The 17,972-nt window shown below is 33.8% G+C and overlaps 1 protein-coding gene across 4 annotated transcripts in view; it reads right to left on the minus strand.

Annotated features, from left to right (window-relative positions):
• Positions 1-17,972, minus strand: part of Asap (ArfGAP domain of ASAP) — a 289,381-nt gene that overhangs the window by 58,795 nt on the left and 212,614 nt on the right. For all 4 annotated transcript variants that reach the window (XM_067094340.1, XM_067094341.1, XM_067094338.1 and 1 more), the window contains exons 7-13: positions 17,686-17,851; positions 15,080-15,179; positions 10,052-10,213; positions 9,690-9,770; positions 7,406-7,549; positions 4,556-4,668; positions 1,987-2,090 (exon numbers count right to left, since the gene is read on the minus strand). In XM_067094340.1, coding sequence (XP_066950441.1) covers positions 1,987-2,090; positions 4,556-4,668; positions 7,406-7,549; positions 9,690-9,770; positions 10,052-10,213; positions 15,080-15,179; positions 17,686-17,851 — 870 coding nt within the window. The remainder of the gene's footprint in view (positions 1-1,986; positions 2,091-4,555; positions 4,669-7,405; positions 7,550-9,689; positions 9,771-10,051; positions 10,214-15,079; positions 15,180-17,685; positions 17,852-17,972) is intronic.

Consider the following 17,972-nt stretch of genomic DNA (forward strand, 5'->3'; position numbering starts at 1 on the left):
AAGATGTACTTGCATTACATTAAAATGTACAGTTCACAATAGATAGGAAAGGATACAAACACCAAACATAAATTCAGCAGACCAAAACCCCAAAATGAATGATGTGAATACTGAACTTTCCTATTAAGAATAGGTTTATATGAAAGCGAGCTATGTCAAGGTACAATCAAGGCAAAGTTCACTATGGTGAAAATGAGAAAAGGAATTACCAAATGACAATTTATTACACAAGAACAATAATAACTCTTAAAACACGACAAAGATATAGGGAATAAGATGAAATGTATAAGTCCTTAAGTACTTAGTTCCAATGCAAACATTGAGACATACAAAACAAACAAATCAAGTTGGAAGAAAATACCGTAAAGAGCAATCCAGCAATGTATAATCATGATGATATGAAAGGTAGCGTAGAAAACAAAGCACCAAAGAGGAGCATCATGCTACTCTAGGGTTCTTCAAGTGCACTTAATAATTCTGTTAACACACAGACATACACCACCGGCAAGAACATATTCCCCTATCAAACGAGCCAGTTAACTCTGAATCACAATTTTCAATGCCAGCTTCAAACTTAACTAGCACTGACAAGAACGTAAAAACATAACTATAGTCTGTACTTACAAGTAAACATATTGCGGTTTCCAACATCTAATTTACGAAAAGATCTCACGATAAAAAATAATGCACATTTTATCCAAAATTTGTGATGTTGACACACAAATCTCATACCATTCCAAAACTTAATACATCTTCAAAAGCACCATATTTCAACCATTTAATAAAAATATCATTTAAAAATATTTAATGGAAAGTTTTCTCCAGCATGCAAAATAAAAAAAATCTGTGCAGTGTATTTGGAAAACTGTCATTGCAATTATAATCTCTCATCATGCTTACCAGATGTGTTTGGAAAAAAAAAAAAGACAAGCACCTGTCTATTTCAAAAGTATATGCTTAATGAGGCTGAACAGTTACTACAAGTGAGTAAATAGCAGAACGTGTTAATCGGAACAGCAAAATATCTGTGTAAAAGCATCATTAAGGCATAATATGTTGCTAGCAAGAGTAAGATTCAAGTTAACAGTATGACATAGAACAACAACAAAGTGCCAGTCATGAACTAGGATTATTTCTCTAATGGACAGGTAATTCTCATGCCACATCAGCAATACTCTGTTAACCCAGGGTGACCAATGCCACACTAAAGAACAAATGATTTGGCCTCAGAAGCAGATCTTATTTGGGCCCATTATATACAATCCCACATACAAAAAAAAAAAAATTATATATATATACAGTATCAATGAACGTCAATATTTTAACATCAGAACAACTAAAGATGGGGAAAGCATTTCAAGCCATTACTATTAATGTACAGTACAGTATTAACAAATTTACATTTAGGAATAGTTATAATTGATAGTTATCTTCAATCAACCCAGTTACTAGATATTCTAATCAATTTCTATTAGGGATCTAGTCTTAATCACTCTTTTTTAAAAAGAAGTCTGCTCTCTGATTCCTGCTTTGCTAACTAGAGACACGGCTGAAATGAATAGCCGTACTCACCACCTTCTTAGCCAATCTTCTCGTGAGTCACTGAGTGAGAAAAGGTTTAATGGTCAAGTGGATCACTGATCCCAAGGTACATATGCAAATTTGAGATCCTATGATTAAGCACAGAACTAAAATCCCTGAAATTATTTGTTAACATACCCAATGTAAACTTGTCATATGCTCAAGTTTATATGTTCTTTCATGATTTTAAACACATGAAATGATTACCAGTAGCCAAAGACCTGAGCATACCGATAGACAGAAGATTAAATAAAAGAAGGACTTGCACAATTATGGATAATATACAGCAGAGTTGCTACCAATGACAGTCACTTTATATTATTTTCACACACAGAGCATAGGAACACTATGGAAAAATACTTTTTAGTTACATTCAACAAAAAATTAAACCACTTAAGTACTTACATTGTACTTGTTGGCTCTGGTTTTCTTGGTGAAGTAGCTTCAGTCACTTCATTGAAAGAGTTATTTGACATATGACGAGCTAAGAGTAACTGGGCTGTTCCAACCTACACAGAAAAACATACAAACTACCTTTAGTGAAACAATCCTAACTTATTATTCACTTTGCCCAACTGCTTATTTTATTTCAAAAGCATACATGACACTAATGTTATATAATATTCATGTTGCTATTAATAAAAAAAAATCAGCACTGAATATTACACACACACTCCAAACTAGTAAAAAAAACAATTCTGATTAATTGACACAAAATATCAGAATTTCAACTTAGTATACAGCCTGATGACTAAATAAAAAAAAATACTGGAAGTTTTATTAGTACAGCAACCACATCAAAGCCATCAAGTTGTTAGTGCTGCCATACTTTTTTGTTATTTTTTGTTTTCAAAATGCTGCTAGTCAAAACTGGGGAGTGCCTTCAAAGTTTGAGTGTCTTCAACACCAGGAAATGTGGTACTTATATTTGAAAACACGCACTTGAGAAAACTTGAATAAGTCTTTGAAAGTCCCAAAATGGCAAATTCACATTTCCCACACATGCCAAGCACACCAGATACATTAATCGTGCATAAAAGCAATTGGGCCTAATACATAAAAGTATGAGGAACATTTTAGTTCATCACATGAAAGCGTTAGAACCATGTTACTGGTACCCAACTTGCCATACCCTGCTACATAACTATCACTCGAAACTGGAACTCTGAATATTCTTACAAACAATATGATAAATACAATCACTTTTTTTATAAGAACAAATACCAGCTTTACTTGGTTAAATCTGCTTATATATTTCATAAATAATATTACATGATATAGCCATACAGTCGACCCTCGTTAAGGTGGACTAATATGGGGGCCAGAGTGTCTGTCTTGGGCGATAGTCTGATTTAGCCGGTGATACCTAAGACATGCCTATAAATACCAATATATATGCTGTATTTTATTATTTTTATAGAGCATGAATAATAAACCAATATAGAAACGTTTGAATTAAACCTCATAGTAAAAGATGAGAAAGGAAGAATAAAACATGATGAAAATTACAGAATTCAGCCGCTTATGTTCATGAGAGAGAGAGAGAGAGAGAGAGAGAGAGAGAGAGAGAGAGAGAGAGAGAGAGAGAGAGAGAGAGAGAGAGAGAGAGAGAGAGAGAGAGAGAGAATTACATAGGAATCCGTTGACCCACTATTGGCATATTAATTTAACATGTTTAACAGCTTTGCACTTAAGGTTCTCTTCAAAAGATCAGGGAATGATATTTGTTTGTTTAAAATATGCATCACATACATAGTATAAATTTTGTAATTACAATTATATTATTATTATTATTACTATTATATGTTATTGAAAGAAATCGCTGCATCAGCTGCATTGATCTTGTATAGAGTCTTCTCTACTTTCCTTATAACAGTTTTCTCTATAGTACTACAACTGGTGATAATGTGCCAATGTGATTCATTAGCAGGAGTTAAATTTCCAGGATAGAGTAAGTCAAATATGTAGAGCATAATCTGCAAGGTTATATACATGTAAAAATTTTTATTATTTAAAATTATGCCATTTAATTTACTCATAAAAGCTAGAGAACTTAAAAATAATAATAACAATTAGGATGTTGTGCACAGTCAATTTACCTTTATAACTGAACATGAATAATTTTTTAAGGAGGAACAAGAGAAGAGAGATAACAAAAAGGAATACTGTATAACAGATGTTTAAAGAAAGGAAACTTCTTAAGCATATTTCAACATATTTTGAATTATCGGTGACCGTCTTATCCGATATCCAGATTAAAGTTCATTTTAACGAGGGTCAACTGCATTGATATTTACGTGGTGTTATATGAAAATTTAAAGTTCTGTCTGAAACTCATGGTGCTTGAACAGTGATAGAGATTATGCTGGAGATCACTGTGTCAGGAGAGAGCAGAACTTGATGGAACCTACTGCAACACAGCATTTGGCAGAAATGGCAAATAATTAAGCATTATGATTTACATCTTAAGATTAGAATTTTGCATAAAAAAATGGCAACTGATCTGTAATATTACTTCATTTTTATTTTTCATTTAATTCTGTTTTGCTTTTTCATTTTACATTATATTACTCTCAGGCAACTGAACATTCAGTCACTAAGAAAGATATTTTTTTACGAATCTTAACCTTATGTGTCTAACCTAACACATAAGTGATAACAGTAGTTTCTGGATATGCTGAAAGTGAGATTCATACATTAACCTTCAAAGCAGAAGGTGCACTGTGCTTTTCCACAACACTTTTTCTTTGAAAAAACTGCACCATATGTGTTAAAAATGCAAATAACCTTATTATCTTTTCATTTGGTTGCCTTTGAATCAGGCGAAGGCTCAAGATGCCATAACTATTTACAGTAAAGCAATGAAATACTATGATTATTTGAAAGTGACTGTAGTATTTGAAAGTGGCTGTATCATTCAAAGTAATTAATGATGATTATAAGGAAAAAGTAAAACAGGGTTTCCAAGAATTACCTTATCTAGCGTTAAACTTTGTATTCTTGAAACATGAACTCCTAAATCTCTGTGAATTCCTGAGCATTCGATGCATACCATCACGCCATAATTAGTTGACAACCATGTTACATCTGCAATGTAATGACAATTTGAATAAATAAATTATCTGATTTCCATACATAATAAAAAAATGTGAAAAATTATACTTTCAATGTATAAAATATAAGGCAGAGGGAGAAGCAAGTAAATACTGTATAAGTATTATGAGACCTAGCTAATCTGATGTCTTTTCAGTCCATATTTTGGTCTAATCCTGTATAACTATGGATCATAATATTTACAGGATAATTTTTGAAAAGTGAAATTTGAAAAAAGGAATTTCAATAACTTAAAATTACTTAAACCATTCAAATTCACCAAATCAAATAAAAATAGTACTTAGTGTTTCTTACACAGTGTATAGTTGAATTAAAAAGAGATAAAATTTAGTAAATAAAGTAGCCAAATATCTATTACATTTACTGTATATACAATATAACTTATTGAATGAAATGTACATTTTTAAAACATTAATGAACACTGACATTAAAGTTTAGTGAAACTGAATGTTTTTTAACATTTATTTTTATTATAAACAAACTAAATGGCCACTCAAGATGGAATAAGGTGATATTGGTAGATAGAGTCAAAGAGGTGAAAATCTGGAGCAAGAAATTGTATTGCAATTTTGCAAAAGCCAAGGACTGAAGCTGATAACATAACAAGAGTGGAGAAGCTGAAACAGACTGATTTTATTATGATAAAAAGGAAAACAGCATTTAAGAAAACAACTGTACAGTACTATTATTCTGGGATCTCTTTTGATATATGATTTTACATAAGTTTACAGAAAAATCACACCAAAATCATAAATGATTTGTATCAACATAAAAAATTCTCCACACTATTCTCCAAGAATGTGGTAGAAATTAATTAGAGATGAGGTAATGACTATGAGCAGGTTTTTTACTATTAACACCTCAATATGATAAAACTCAATAAGTTTGCTCTATATAAAGTTCCGTGTAGCAATGGTAGTTTACTGTATGAATGCCACGTTTACACTTGCCATCCTCCAATCCAGGGTCATCCTTTCTCATCAATGGCCTCTAAATAAGTTTGCAGCATGAAAGCCCCTTGACCTGAGCTTCTGGAGAGAACATAATGTCCCTAAGCTTAGAATTTAATGTCTCAAACCTTCCTACGATGCAATCTTTTTGCCAGTATGAGTACACCAGTTGTAAATTTGTTTTGCAAAACAGCTAAGTCAAGTCTAGGTTCTCATAGGGTTCAATGGAAGGGTTAATTCTTATGTGAGAGGTGAGAATAAGGAGCAAGGCAAAAATCAAGAAATTGGACAGCTAGGTCAGAGGGACTGATACGAACAGATGAATTCAACGCAGAAAAGAATGCAGCTGTGAACATATGGGAATGGATGATGAGTCAAAGCAGAAAACAATGAAGCTGTGATTAAAGGGAAGCACTAAAGAACCATTAGTACTGTTAACAATGTGTTTGCATCATGACAAGGGTTAACTTTGACTTTCCCTAGGAAATGGGAAATTTTCCTAAAGTCCTGCATTAACACTTGCAATCCTGGGTGGTTTATGTGCAACCATTCCTCTCTGACAAGAGATATTTAATACAAAAATTAAACTGAAAAGCATCTATTTCTTCTCATGGGTTTGTTTCAAGCTTTTATTTTATATATTTTTCATCATTATAGCTTAGAGATTAGACTGAATGTATTACCAGCCAATATGAGTAAATTTCAACTTGAAAGATGCTAGTCCAAAACCACTGCCCATGTTTCTTTTCCATTTTGAAGACAAACACAACAACAGAGACAAAAATACAAAAAACTCAAAGTAAAGAAGGTGAAGTAGTAGGAAACTCATCTAAATCCTACAATTACACAAAGGAGAAAGAAGGGTTATGTCTCCTCTCAAAGGCAGCTGGAGTAAAATGACTGAGTGGTGCTGGGCAAGAAATGGCATTCCACCACTCAACCCCTCTCCCTCCCCCCTCCCCACTTGTTTCCAAGTCTCAATGACTACTCCAGCTCATGTGCTGAAGATACTCCTATACAAAAGGCTTGGTATCCCTGTAGGAACAAAAGCTGCCTCTATCATTAATGACCAGGAAAGGCTTTTCCATCACAGATGGTCAAAACTCCTCACCAAGAGTCCATCATATTCAAACACAGGAAATTATTTACAATATCTCCCAGATTTTATTTTAAATGTTTTGACTCTTCCCTTTATTGTAAATGATCTGATAAAGGATTGTGTTACCTGTGAGTAAAAATAACAAAAGAAATCCAGGATTTTTCTCTAAGGAGTACTAAAATGAAAAAATACACTTAATTTGTTATAGTACATTTCCTAATCTGAGAAACTGTAATAGTGTGTATTGCACAAGCCTAAAATTAACCTAACAATTCATACTGCTTATTTAAAACTAACCCTACAACAAACACAAAGATGTTGTAGCGCAAGTTGTCAGCTGTGACCATACCTCAACTCTCATGGTAAAATAGATCAGTATAGTTCCTTTGTAATCTAATTAACATCTCTAAATAAATTATAATGGCAGATTAAACTAAGTAAGTAATGCTAAACCTACTGGGCTGTAACAGAACAACAAAAAATTCACTAAAATACATAAAATAATAAAAAAAAAAAGTTGCCACCGGCAAGCAGGAGTTACTGGATGCTAAGAGTTGAAGGACAACTACGTAAGCAAACAATAACAAAACTGCCCTTCATGACACTTAAATGTTACTACACTTTCTACTGTATTTAAAACTACTTTAATAAGTCAACTTACCATTGGTGCCTCCACAGTCACAACAAAGGTTATTACCAGGAAGCCCACGTACATATGATATAATTCTTTGCTGCAATTCTCTAAAACCAGAATCTGCTGGTGATGGTCCTGGATTATCATCACAAAGTGCTTTCTGTAATGCCCCTGAAATTTAAAATCTGGACTTAATAAATATGAAGAAAATTTTCTGCTAAATAACTTGGGCACAATGGCTGATAATGATCAAAAGTAATAAACTTTGTTCCATATGCACAAACCAGTATTTCAGAATGCCTTGTCTTCAAAATGCCTCTATGAATAGATCAAGTACAATTTAACCTACTGTTTTCAAAAGATGCAGCCCTGAACCCTATGGCATGGTGAAGCACACAATAATCACAATGGTCAGAAGCTAAAATTATGAACCTTAACACAACTGTTATAGAACAATGAAGACAGATGCAAATGATGAATGAATGAATTTGATAAAAAATCCAAAGTCAGTAATATGTGGCACTAAAAACGCACTTCTTTCACTGTAAACAAGTTAGTAATAACAATAGTGAAAAACCTCTCTAACTACTAATAACATGACATTTTTATAATAAAGTTTTATATATACTTACCCAGTTCCTACTTGCATGGGTAAGAGAGGAACAACTTAGCCAGGAGCTTCAATTTGTTTATGCTTAAATGTCCTTGCAAGGGGAGGAGAGCGGGCTCCGTCCTTAATTATGGGTAAGTATATATAAAACTTGATTTTATTATAAAAATATCATTTTTATATAAATAACTTACCCACTAATTACTTACCTGAATCCACATTGACAGGTGGTGGGGATTCATGGGCATCTTGTACTCCAAAACATTAATAAGGTTAATGAATTTGAGAACAGAAAACAGGCTAGCATTGATACACTGCTTGTTGTTTCCTTACCTGGTGAGAGAGCTACTGCAGGTAGATACTGCCTCTGGTTGGTGCTCATCTCAACCTTGTAGCGGCATGGCGGTATAGCCAGGAGCGCCTCTAATCAAGCAGGGACTTCACAGTGAAGGAGTAATCCGATAGTTGACAGTAAGGGCTTTGCAGCAAAGGACATTTCCAATGGCCAACAAAGCATCAGTATTTGCCCCTGCCCAGGGTGCAGTACCACAATCAAGAACAACCAGACAACACTCACCTACACCACATAAAAACATTATAACCACCACGCAATCTGGGAGTGCGCCTCTAAAATGAGATCCCTTAAAAAGAACAAGAGGGCTTTCTTTAATAAGGGTCTAGAAAAGTTCTTCACCGAGCACTAAAGATTACTTGCCGGTCCTCTGATTTTCTCAGTCCTTTGAAGATAGTATCTAAGAGCTCTCCCAGGGCAAAGAACCCTCTCCTCTTCTTCTGTACCTAAAATGTCCACTAAACATTTGAAGGAAAAAGAACGAGGCTAGGGTTGTGACAGATTCTTGTTCTTCGCTAGAAAGCCCAAGGTGAGGGAACAAACTGCGTCTCCTGGAAGAATCCAATCCTTTTATCAATCGCATGGAGCTCACTAACTCTCTTAGCAGCAGCTAGAGCCACGAGAAAAATTGTCTTCCTGGAAAGATCCCTCAGCGAGAGTAAGACATTAGTCAACTAACAGAAAAAAGTCAAATTCGGTAAATCTCACTCAGAGAACAACTGTCCAATTAAAGGTTTCACTGAAAACCTAACTAAATACATATGCTGAGGGTTACCGTAGGCAAAATACTTCACTGAAAGGGAAGATATCAATCTGAATCCAAAACCAAGCTGCAATCTTATAACCGTGTGTGGTCGTAAGCTCTTGGCTTTGTTCCTCTCTTACCCAAAAGTGGGTGGGGCTAGTCGCCTATATAAACAAAAGAATCACTACCGCGAATTTCATATTCAAGCTGCCGTGCAAGTAGAAACTCTTAGCTAAGTAATTACTGGGTAAGTTACTTATATAAAATTATATACTTCCATATGAACAAACATTTGTATTGTAATGATTTAAATTCCTAACATGAAATTCATTATGAAGTGCAGTATCCACAAGGACCCAAGTTCTGTGACCCTCCAGAATGTTTCATTTACAAATGCAAAGCACAAAAATAAATAAAATTCTCACATTAGAAAATAATTAAATGCTGTAAACACTGCTACTTATAAAGAAAAAATGTACCCACTGCTATTGTACAATCTGTAAGTATTTAGGTTAAGTATTTAACAAATGGACTGACAAAAATGTGCAGTCATAATGGAAAAGTTCAATACAAAACTTTAACAATCATAAAAATATATGTATACCTTCTTTACTGTTGAGGAGGACAGACATCCAAGCAGCTGTTTCTTTTTCATCCTCTCCCATGAGATGATACGTTCTGTTATCTGTAACAAAGGAAGAATGATCAACTATTTTCACAAAACAATGGGCACATTATGAAAGATGTTGGTTTATGAAAAGGTACACTAATTCACTTGGACCAAATCGTGTGTGAATGGAATCAGTAAACAGGATAATACATGTATCTCAATGCATCTTGAAATGGACAAATCAAGCTACACAGCATTATAGCTTATAAATAAAGTTAAACAAACCTATGAGCAACAGTGCAAAAGAATGCTTTTACATATACATCAGCTTTCTAAATAATACTGTATATACTTACACGATACTAAATCAAAACATTTGCCATCATCCATACTGGCTCTGACTTGACAAGTTAGCAATGGTACAGTAACAGGCTGCTTGGTTTCATCTGAGTGGTGAATGTACAAAACACTCTCCCTAACTTCACATCGCCTCTTCTGCCATACCTTTCGCATTTTACCTAAAATAATAGGATAAAACTGAAACAATAAAATTTCACTAAACTATATCATTTTGCATCCTGTGTCTTCCTAACATACAGTCCATGTATTTTATGTCCTCTTGCAGTTTCATTTAACCAGCTTATCCTGCTCTCCTCAATTTTTAAATTATGATTTTTTCCTTTACTAAATCAGTAAGTTTTTTTTGTATGGGTTTATTAGTTCCAACTAGGATGCTTTGTTTTTATTTCAAAGTTCACAAATTTTAGTGTGAATTCATATAGGATACATCTCTATTTTCCTTCTTTATTCATCTAAAGCTCCTATGTTTGAAAACTTTACCATCATTAGCTACAATGAGTAATTTTTTTATATATTAACAATATAGTATTAAAATTAATCATAAAAACATACAGAGACAAAGAAGTGACAAGAGTAGGGCCCAAAAAATACCATATTTAAATAGCAAAAAAAAAAAGGTTACAAAAAATATATATACAGTATATGTGTAGCATATCCAGACAATCAGAATTACTGTAATTACAAACATTACCTAGCTGGAATAACCAATTGTGGAAATTCAATGTACAATGACATGTTACAAGTTCAAGATATAATTACACAGTTAAAACAATTTTTTTTAGAAAACTCAAAACATCACTGTTTGATGTGGGTTTTACAGACTTAAATTCTCTACAATCCAAAAATTTTGGACATATAACTTTAAAAACAATGGAAAATTCTTCTACTTTTGCCTCTTTATTGCAAATGTTTTTAGAATGCTCCATTACAGCAGGCTGATGGGGTTAAGCAAGGGACATATTGCTAGATCCTAAATAATAGTTAGAGGGGTCTTGTCTCTTTACAGGCAGCCCCCGGTTAACAGTGGGCTTGGTTAATGGCGATCTGGTTTTCTGGGGCTTGTCTAGCGACAAAAATTGGCAATTTTTGGCCCCGAAAATTGCCAATTTCCACTTATTGGCGCCGATAATTGGGTATTGGCGCCAATACATACCTAACAGAGGCGCCAATAACCGAAAATCGGCATTTTTCGGCGCCAATAAGCTCGAAAATTGCAGAAAAAGCACCGGAAATCGCCGATTTTCGGTTATCATCACACCCGCAGAACGGGGGACATTTAAGCCTATTAGAATTCCAACGAATTACATATTGAGAGTGAGAAAACATTCTTAATATCAATGTAAATTCCTTGTTGCTGAATTTTATGGATATTGGTGATATTCAGAGTTGATATTTTCGTTTATTTGTGATAATTTTTTTTTTTTTTTAAATTTGTGATAACATTTTTTTTTGTATCTCAATTTCTAGGTTCAATAACGAAAATATTCAACCGTCACGCGAAGCGGAAGAATTTCAGCAGGATTATAAGAATGGATGGCTGCATGTGGCCCAGGTGAGCTGATTCCCATCGATGAGCGTTCAACTGGACAGCAATATGTAGAAATTCTTGAAGAAGTCCTGATCCCATCGGTGAGGAAACTTCTACTACAAGATCATTTGCCAGTCTACCTTGTAACGGACAACTCTTCTGTTCATAACTCAAAAGTGGTCAGTGAATCGTTTACTGAACATAACGTCATACGTATAGACTGGACCGTGAAATCTCCTGACCTCAATCCGATTGAAAATCTTTGGGGACAAATGGTAAGGGAATGGGATACTGGGGCAATAAAAACCAAACCTGCACTGATCAAACACTGCCTGTCAGTGTAGGAATCATTAAGACCAAAAAAAGGGATGAATAATTATTGTCAAATGCTAGTAGATTCAATGCCAAATAAGCCAAGAGTTGTGACTGGCAATGATGGAGGTCATACTAAATATTAGAACTAGTTTTTCTTATTTATATTTATGTTAAAGGCTACAACTTAACTCATTATTCAGATAATGTATAGTGTCATCTTTATAAAAAAAAAAGGGAAATTTATTTACTGTTATACCAAAGGAATATTAATTTATATTATACCAAAGGAATATATATTTGCTATTACTTTTTATTCACTACCATAATGTGTAAGACACAGAAGGAAAATTAAATTATTTGATGAACTGTTGTTAACTGTGAGAAAGAGAGACTATTTTTTTATGCTTCATATTTCCATTTTGTTCTTACATGAGTGAACTGATTATTATAATTTATACTGTATTTAGTTTCTTACGACATTTCTCATTTCAATAAAATTTTCAAGTGCATTATTGTGTTTTTATTCCTTTTATCCATTATGATACAGTTAAATAACAATAGACTTGCATCAACACTTGTTATATGCAAGATAAGTATGCATCAAGTCTAACAATGAACAGCTTAATACAAACAGATGTTTCTGACCAATAGACTTAGTAATGAGATTTAATTCTTAATGAGAGCTTGAAAACTGAAACCATACTTAACTGATAAAGCAAAGGCTTTGCTTTTCGTTATTTTAGTTTTTACCTTTTAACTTTTTCTCAAGTAAAAACATATTAGAGCCCGAAATTACAAGTAAACCACTACGATAATTTGAAAGATAACGTGTCCTTTAAATCAGTCACTTCTCAGCACCTCTAATGCCTATAGCACCCTCCCCATGCTGTAGTGGCCAGATGTTGCTTTCTAGGTTAACAATTTGTCCAAAAATCTAGATTGAGAGTATCGAGACTTCTGTAGTTGCCAGATGTTGCTTTCTAGGTTAACAATTTGTCTGAAAATCTAGATTGAGAGTATTGACACTTTTGTACATGACTGTACAAGCCAGCTGCTCTTCCACCTAGACATTTTCTTAATTCTGGGATCAGAGGATTCATAAATCTTCCCATTCCTAAGTTACTTCTGTAGAATATTTCTTGCTTATGTACAAGCCTGCTGCTCTTCCACCTAACTTTTAAGAACAAATCCATACTTTTCCCTAAAATGTCTCTGTTTAGATACATGCAGTATTAGACTAGCTTTCTCTATGTTTCAGATCATTTAGCAGTACTTGGATATCTCCTGATCTGATGTATGTTTCCAGTCCAGTGAGGTTAAGAGTACCTCATTAAGGCCCTCATATTTTTAATTATATGATAATATTCCTATTTGCTGTTTTTTTTGTCCCCTGCTCACCCCCTTCTCTCCACCCATGACTCACAACTACCTACAGTCTGACCACTAACTGGGGATTTCAAAAGACTGATGGTTGTCAAGGAATATGTCTCGATCATTCTATTCTAGGCCAGGATTTAAACCCAGGTTCTTTCACTTATGGTGAAAGTAAATTGTCACTTATGCCTATGCCATAGAGCACCTAACTGTTGGTGGCATTAGCAGGTTACAGCCAAAAACACAGAGAGGGAGGAAGGGGAGATGAGTGAGAGCAAAACTAAAAAAATATTAACTGATTAGTTCTTTTAACTTAATACCACAATTGCTTATTTGATATTTGAGAACCAGGGTGGTAACCATCAGCTTACTATAGTGTTACCATTCATCAAATCACCAGATTTTAAGCTGAAATTTTCTGCAATCTAAGATATAGCATGTAAAATAGGTGTAAATGAGAGCATTTAAGATATGAACAATTGTTAGGAGGATACAGATGTACATTACAGTAATCTGTTCACTTTATGGAGGAAGAGGATTATTATGACAGAGAGAGAGAGAGGGAGAGGAATGAATTATCCAACGCTGTAATTTAACCAGATCATTTAATCAAAATTCAAAGCTATATTAAATTCTAGATTTGGTAAGGTGGATGTGTTTTACAGCTGACATTGATGTACAGCTTATTATTTCGTTTGCCTGCTGACAAAGTACTTATATGCTTCTTAAGGTGCTTTCAGTAATTTCATTTCCAATGAAGTTTCTGTGCTGTCCTACACTTGGCTTGCTACTGATATCTTTACCTGTGAGGATCAACATAGTACTCTTTACAATTCATACCTATTACTTTGGAATAGCTAACCCGAGTTTTTTTTCACGGAGCCCAAACTTGTCTGTGGTAAAATTCTCCTTTCTGCCTTACGACTAAGTTTGGAGATCATTTTATTTTATTCCTTCTTTGGAGATCATTTTATTTTATTCCTTCTTCTAAATTTTTTTTTATGACATAATGCAGGTTTTGATGCCATTTTTAATCTACATAATTGTACATAATTTTGGTATCTTTGAAAATGTGAAACATCAAATTATGCAGTTAGAATAATGAATTATGTCAGCAAAGAACAGAAAAGTCTTTACTTTTTGTATACAAATATATTTTTTTAAAATAATGAGAGAGATTTAAACCACATTTCTACCATAAAAATATACTTTCCCAATGACATACATCATTGGTATTTATAAAAAAAAGTTTTAGGACTGTCTTTTCTAGACTAATTTAATGATAATTCTCCTTGAAAAGTCCCTATACTTCCATGTGAAATGGAGATAACCATCCACCCACTATTCTATATACCTTCCTAATAAGGGATAGAATTTGTGACATCACTGAAATCTCTATATAATTGCATCCATTTCTGTGAACTGAATCTGTTTTTACTAACACTACATGACAAACATTTTCTGGTTTCCCTTGGAAGAAAGGAATTGTTATTTTCATAAATTACATTTTTCTCTCTCTTCTGTAATGTAATTTGCCATTCATTAAAAAAAGTTGTGAGAGCCAAGGCTGCCGAAATTTTTGAGGCAACACTTACAAGTTGCAATGCCACCAAAAACCCAATTTGTAAGCAGGATGATTAAATTATTTAAATACTCATTTTCTTTAAATTTCCACAATAAAGTTCATTATTTCTCTTAAAAGATACAACAAAATAATATGAGAAACTGGAACAGACTTAAGAAAATTTTCTTTAATCAGTATGTTCAGTAACAAAAAAATCTATCACAACTGCAATTAGAAACATACCTTCAGATTTCTTGTACAAATAGCCACTCTTGTTCGTGCCGTGAATTTTGTTGCCTGTTTGACGATGTAAAGAGTATCCATGTGTCGCAACACCTGAAAGCTAAAAGGAGCAGTTTATTAAAACTAGTACGGTACATCACAAGAAGAAGACTATACAGTCATCATGTATTAAATTTGTCTACTGTATAAAAATCCACTCTGTGGGGTGCAAGAAAACATACAGCACTTGAGTCATAAATATGAAATATTTTTAATTATTTGTACTTAAAACTATTAAATTACGGGACTTCCATGGGTTTTTTCAGTTTTATGCTGTTGTAGTCACTGATGAAGACTCAAGTGTAAGCTAAAAGAACACTAAAATATCTTCTTTAAAGATTTCATAAGTGACCACATTGCAGCTACCAGCAAACAAATTACAGTAAACTTGATGAAAATAAAGTAACAGCACTACGTTTAAGCATTCCACGGTTTCCTTAATTTCAAAGCAAAAGAGAAAGCACTTCAGTTTCACCTCTTTGGAGGCATGAAACTTGATTCAGCGTGAAGCTGAACGGTAGCGTAACTATGGCAATACTGTAGCTCTCTCTGAAACAAAACCAGTACAGTATTGCTATTCTCCCTCTTTTCATAGGGCATCCAAAGCAAGCAAGCAAGCAGTGAAAGGAATGAGGAAGGATTGGGCTGAAACTTGGAGGTAAAATAATTCTCTCTCGTTAGAAGAAAAGTTAACAGTCAGGAAAACCAGATTAGTAATTACATAGGCAAAAAAGGCATAGTCCAACCTTACCACTGCATCCATGAAAACCTGATACCTTTGTATTTCAATTTCTTTATAATCCTATACTATCATATACAAGAGGTGACTGCTAGTATTCTCAGGCTCTTATTTTTAGAATCTTTTCTCTTAATGCAAATCAATTACAGTGTATTTTAAATCAACCTGTAAGAATTTATAAAAAAAAGTTAGCCAAGTTTCTGGATCTCATTTGAAATGGGCCTTGAAGTGACACTGCTGAGTACATCAGTCCTAAAAAATGAAATGATTCTAGCTCAAGCTGCACACCATTCCAAAGTTAAAATTGATTCATGTTTTTTAATAACCAGCTCAAACAATGACCAAATCATTAATAGAAGGTCCTCAAAGGGGTAATGTTCTTAAGAGGAGGAACAATTCCACATATAACTCTCTTTCTTTGCAAATTCTTCAAAAATATAAAGTTAACTGATGTGCATGTTAGGTTAACTGAGTGATATCTATTTAAAAACATCAAAATTATGATTACACTATCACTGACAGTTTTACTGTCCAGCCATGTCAAGAGAACATAACTTTCAAAATAATGGCGCTTTGCTTGGTATCTGTGTTCATTATTTTTACTGAAAAACACAAAATATAGTTTAAAGCTATTTCTTTTTCATATAATTACTTGCCCAGTAAATTTTATCAGATATAGTTATTTAGTTATACATGATTTGTTTAACCAGACCTCTGAACTCTTTTAGGGTTCTTCTCGGGCTGGGAAAAGAATGGGGGAAAGAGTACATAAAAAAATTAAGTAGTTAACTAAATAAATAAATAATAAAAAAGGGGGGGGGAATTAGAAAAAAAACAATCGAGAAAAAAAAATAGAAAAAAAAAAGAGGGGGGGGGAAGATTATATTTTACTTATCAATTTAATTTTGTTTAAGAAGAGAATGATATTATTAATTGAAAAGTTATTACCTTCTGCTAGAATATCCTTTATTGATTTATTTTGTAAATAAGTCTTTCTTTCATGATGCCATCTGGGACAGTCAATCAAGATGTGTTTGATTGTTACTGGGATGTTACATCTTTCACAAGTTATTGGGTTTGTGTGCGGAGTTGACATCAGATGACCATGTGTGAGTCTGGAGTGTCCTATTCTGAGTCTTGTTAAAATAACCTCATTGATTCTTTGCTTTTGGGTAGAAGAATGCCACGTTTTAACTTCGTTCTTAATTTGTTTTAGTTTGTTTTGTGGGGGTATATTTGTCCAATCATTTTGCCAATCCCTATAAATTAAGGGTTTACCTGATGCTAGCCAGTCTGATAAGGGTGCTTTCATAGTAGTTGGGGGGATTGTACAAGCCAATTTTGCAGCTTTATCTGCTTTTTCATTACCCTCAATGCCTACATGGGCTGGGATCCAACAAATTTGAATTTGAAGGCCATTTGTAATTAACTGATGTATTTCCCGTTGTATATTTTGGACAAGGTGATTATTTGATTTAAATGATCCTATTGCTTCAATTGCACTTCTTGAGTCGCTCAATATGAGTGCTGAAGGAATTCCTTTTTTTGTTATAATCTTGAGAGCCAATTGTATGGCTGTTAATTCTGCTGTAAATACTGATGATATTAGAGGAAGGCCCATTTGGATAGTTTTATCACTTGAATAGGCTGATGAGCCCACTCCACCTTCATTTTGGATATAAAAGGTACAGTACTAAGGTAGTAACTACAAAGTGTTTAGAGTAATCACTATTACTAAGGCACCATTCTTGGATGCCAGCATGGTCATATTTTAAGGATGACATCAAAGATGCATGAAATATCAAAAGAATATACCCAAACTGCTTACCTCAGTTTTTGCCTCTGCAGAGAGGGAGTTACTGATAATCTTGCGAGTAGCTAGTAAATGACGACGCTCCTCTTCTTGCCTGTGACGCACATCTCTCAGTTTTTCACTGAGTTCACTGACATAGGTTCCAAAATGTGCCCATGTTTTCATGCCTTCCTCAAAATATCTGTGTGGGAAGAATCATTTAAAAGATACCACACAGCTTCAACAAATTACAGTACTTATATAACTAAGTGAAGGAAGTGGGATTAATCAGTCTGAATAATGCTTTTTCTAGATTTATAGAA

This window comes from Macrobrachium rosenbergii, chromosome 50 (assembly GCF_040412425.1).
Source record: "Macrobrachium rosenbergii isolate ZJJX-2024 chromosome 50, ASM4041242v1, whole genome shotgun sequence".
In the NCBI taxonomy this organism is placed as follows: Eukaryota; Metazoa; Arthropoda; class Malacostraca; order Decapoda; family Palaemonidae; genus Macrobrachium; species Macrobrachium rosenbergii.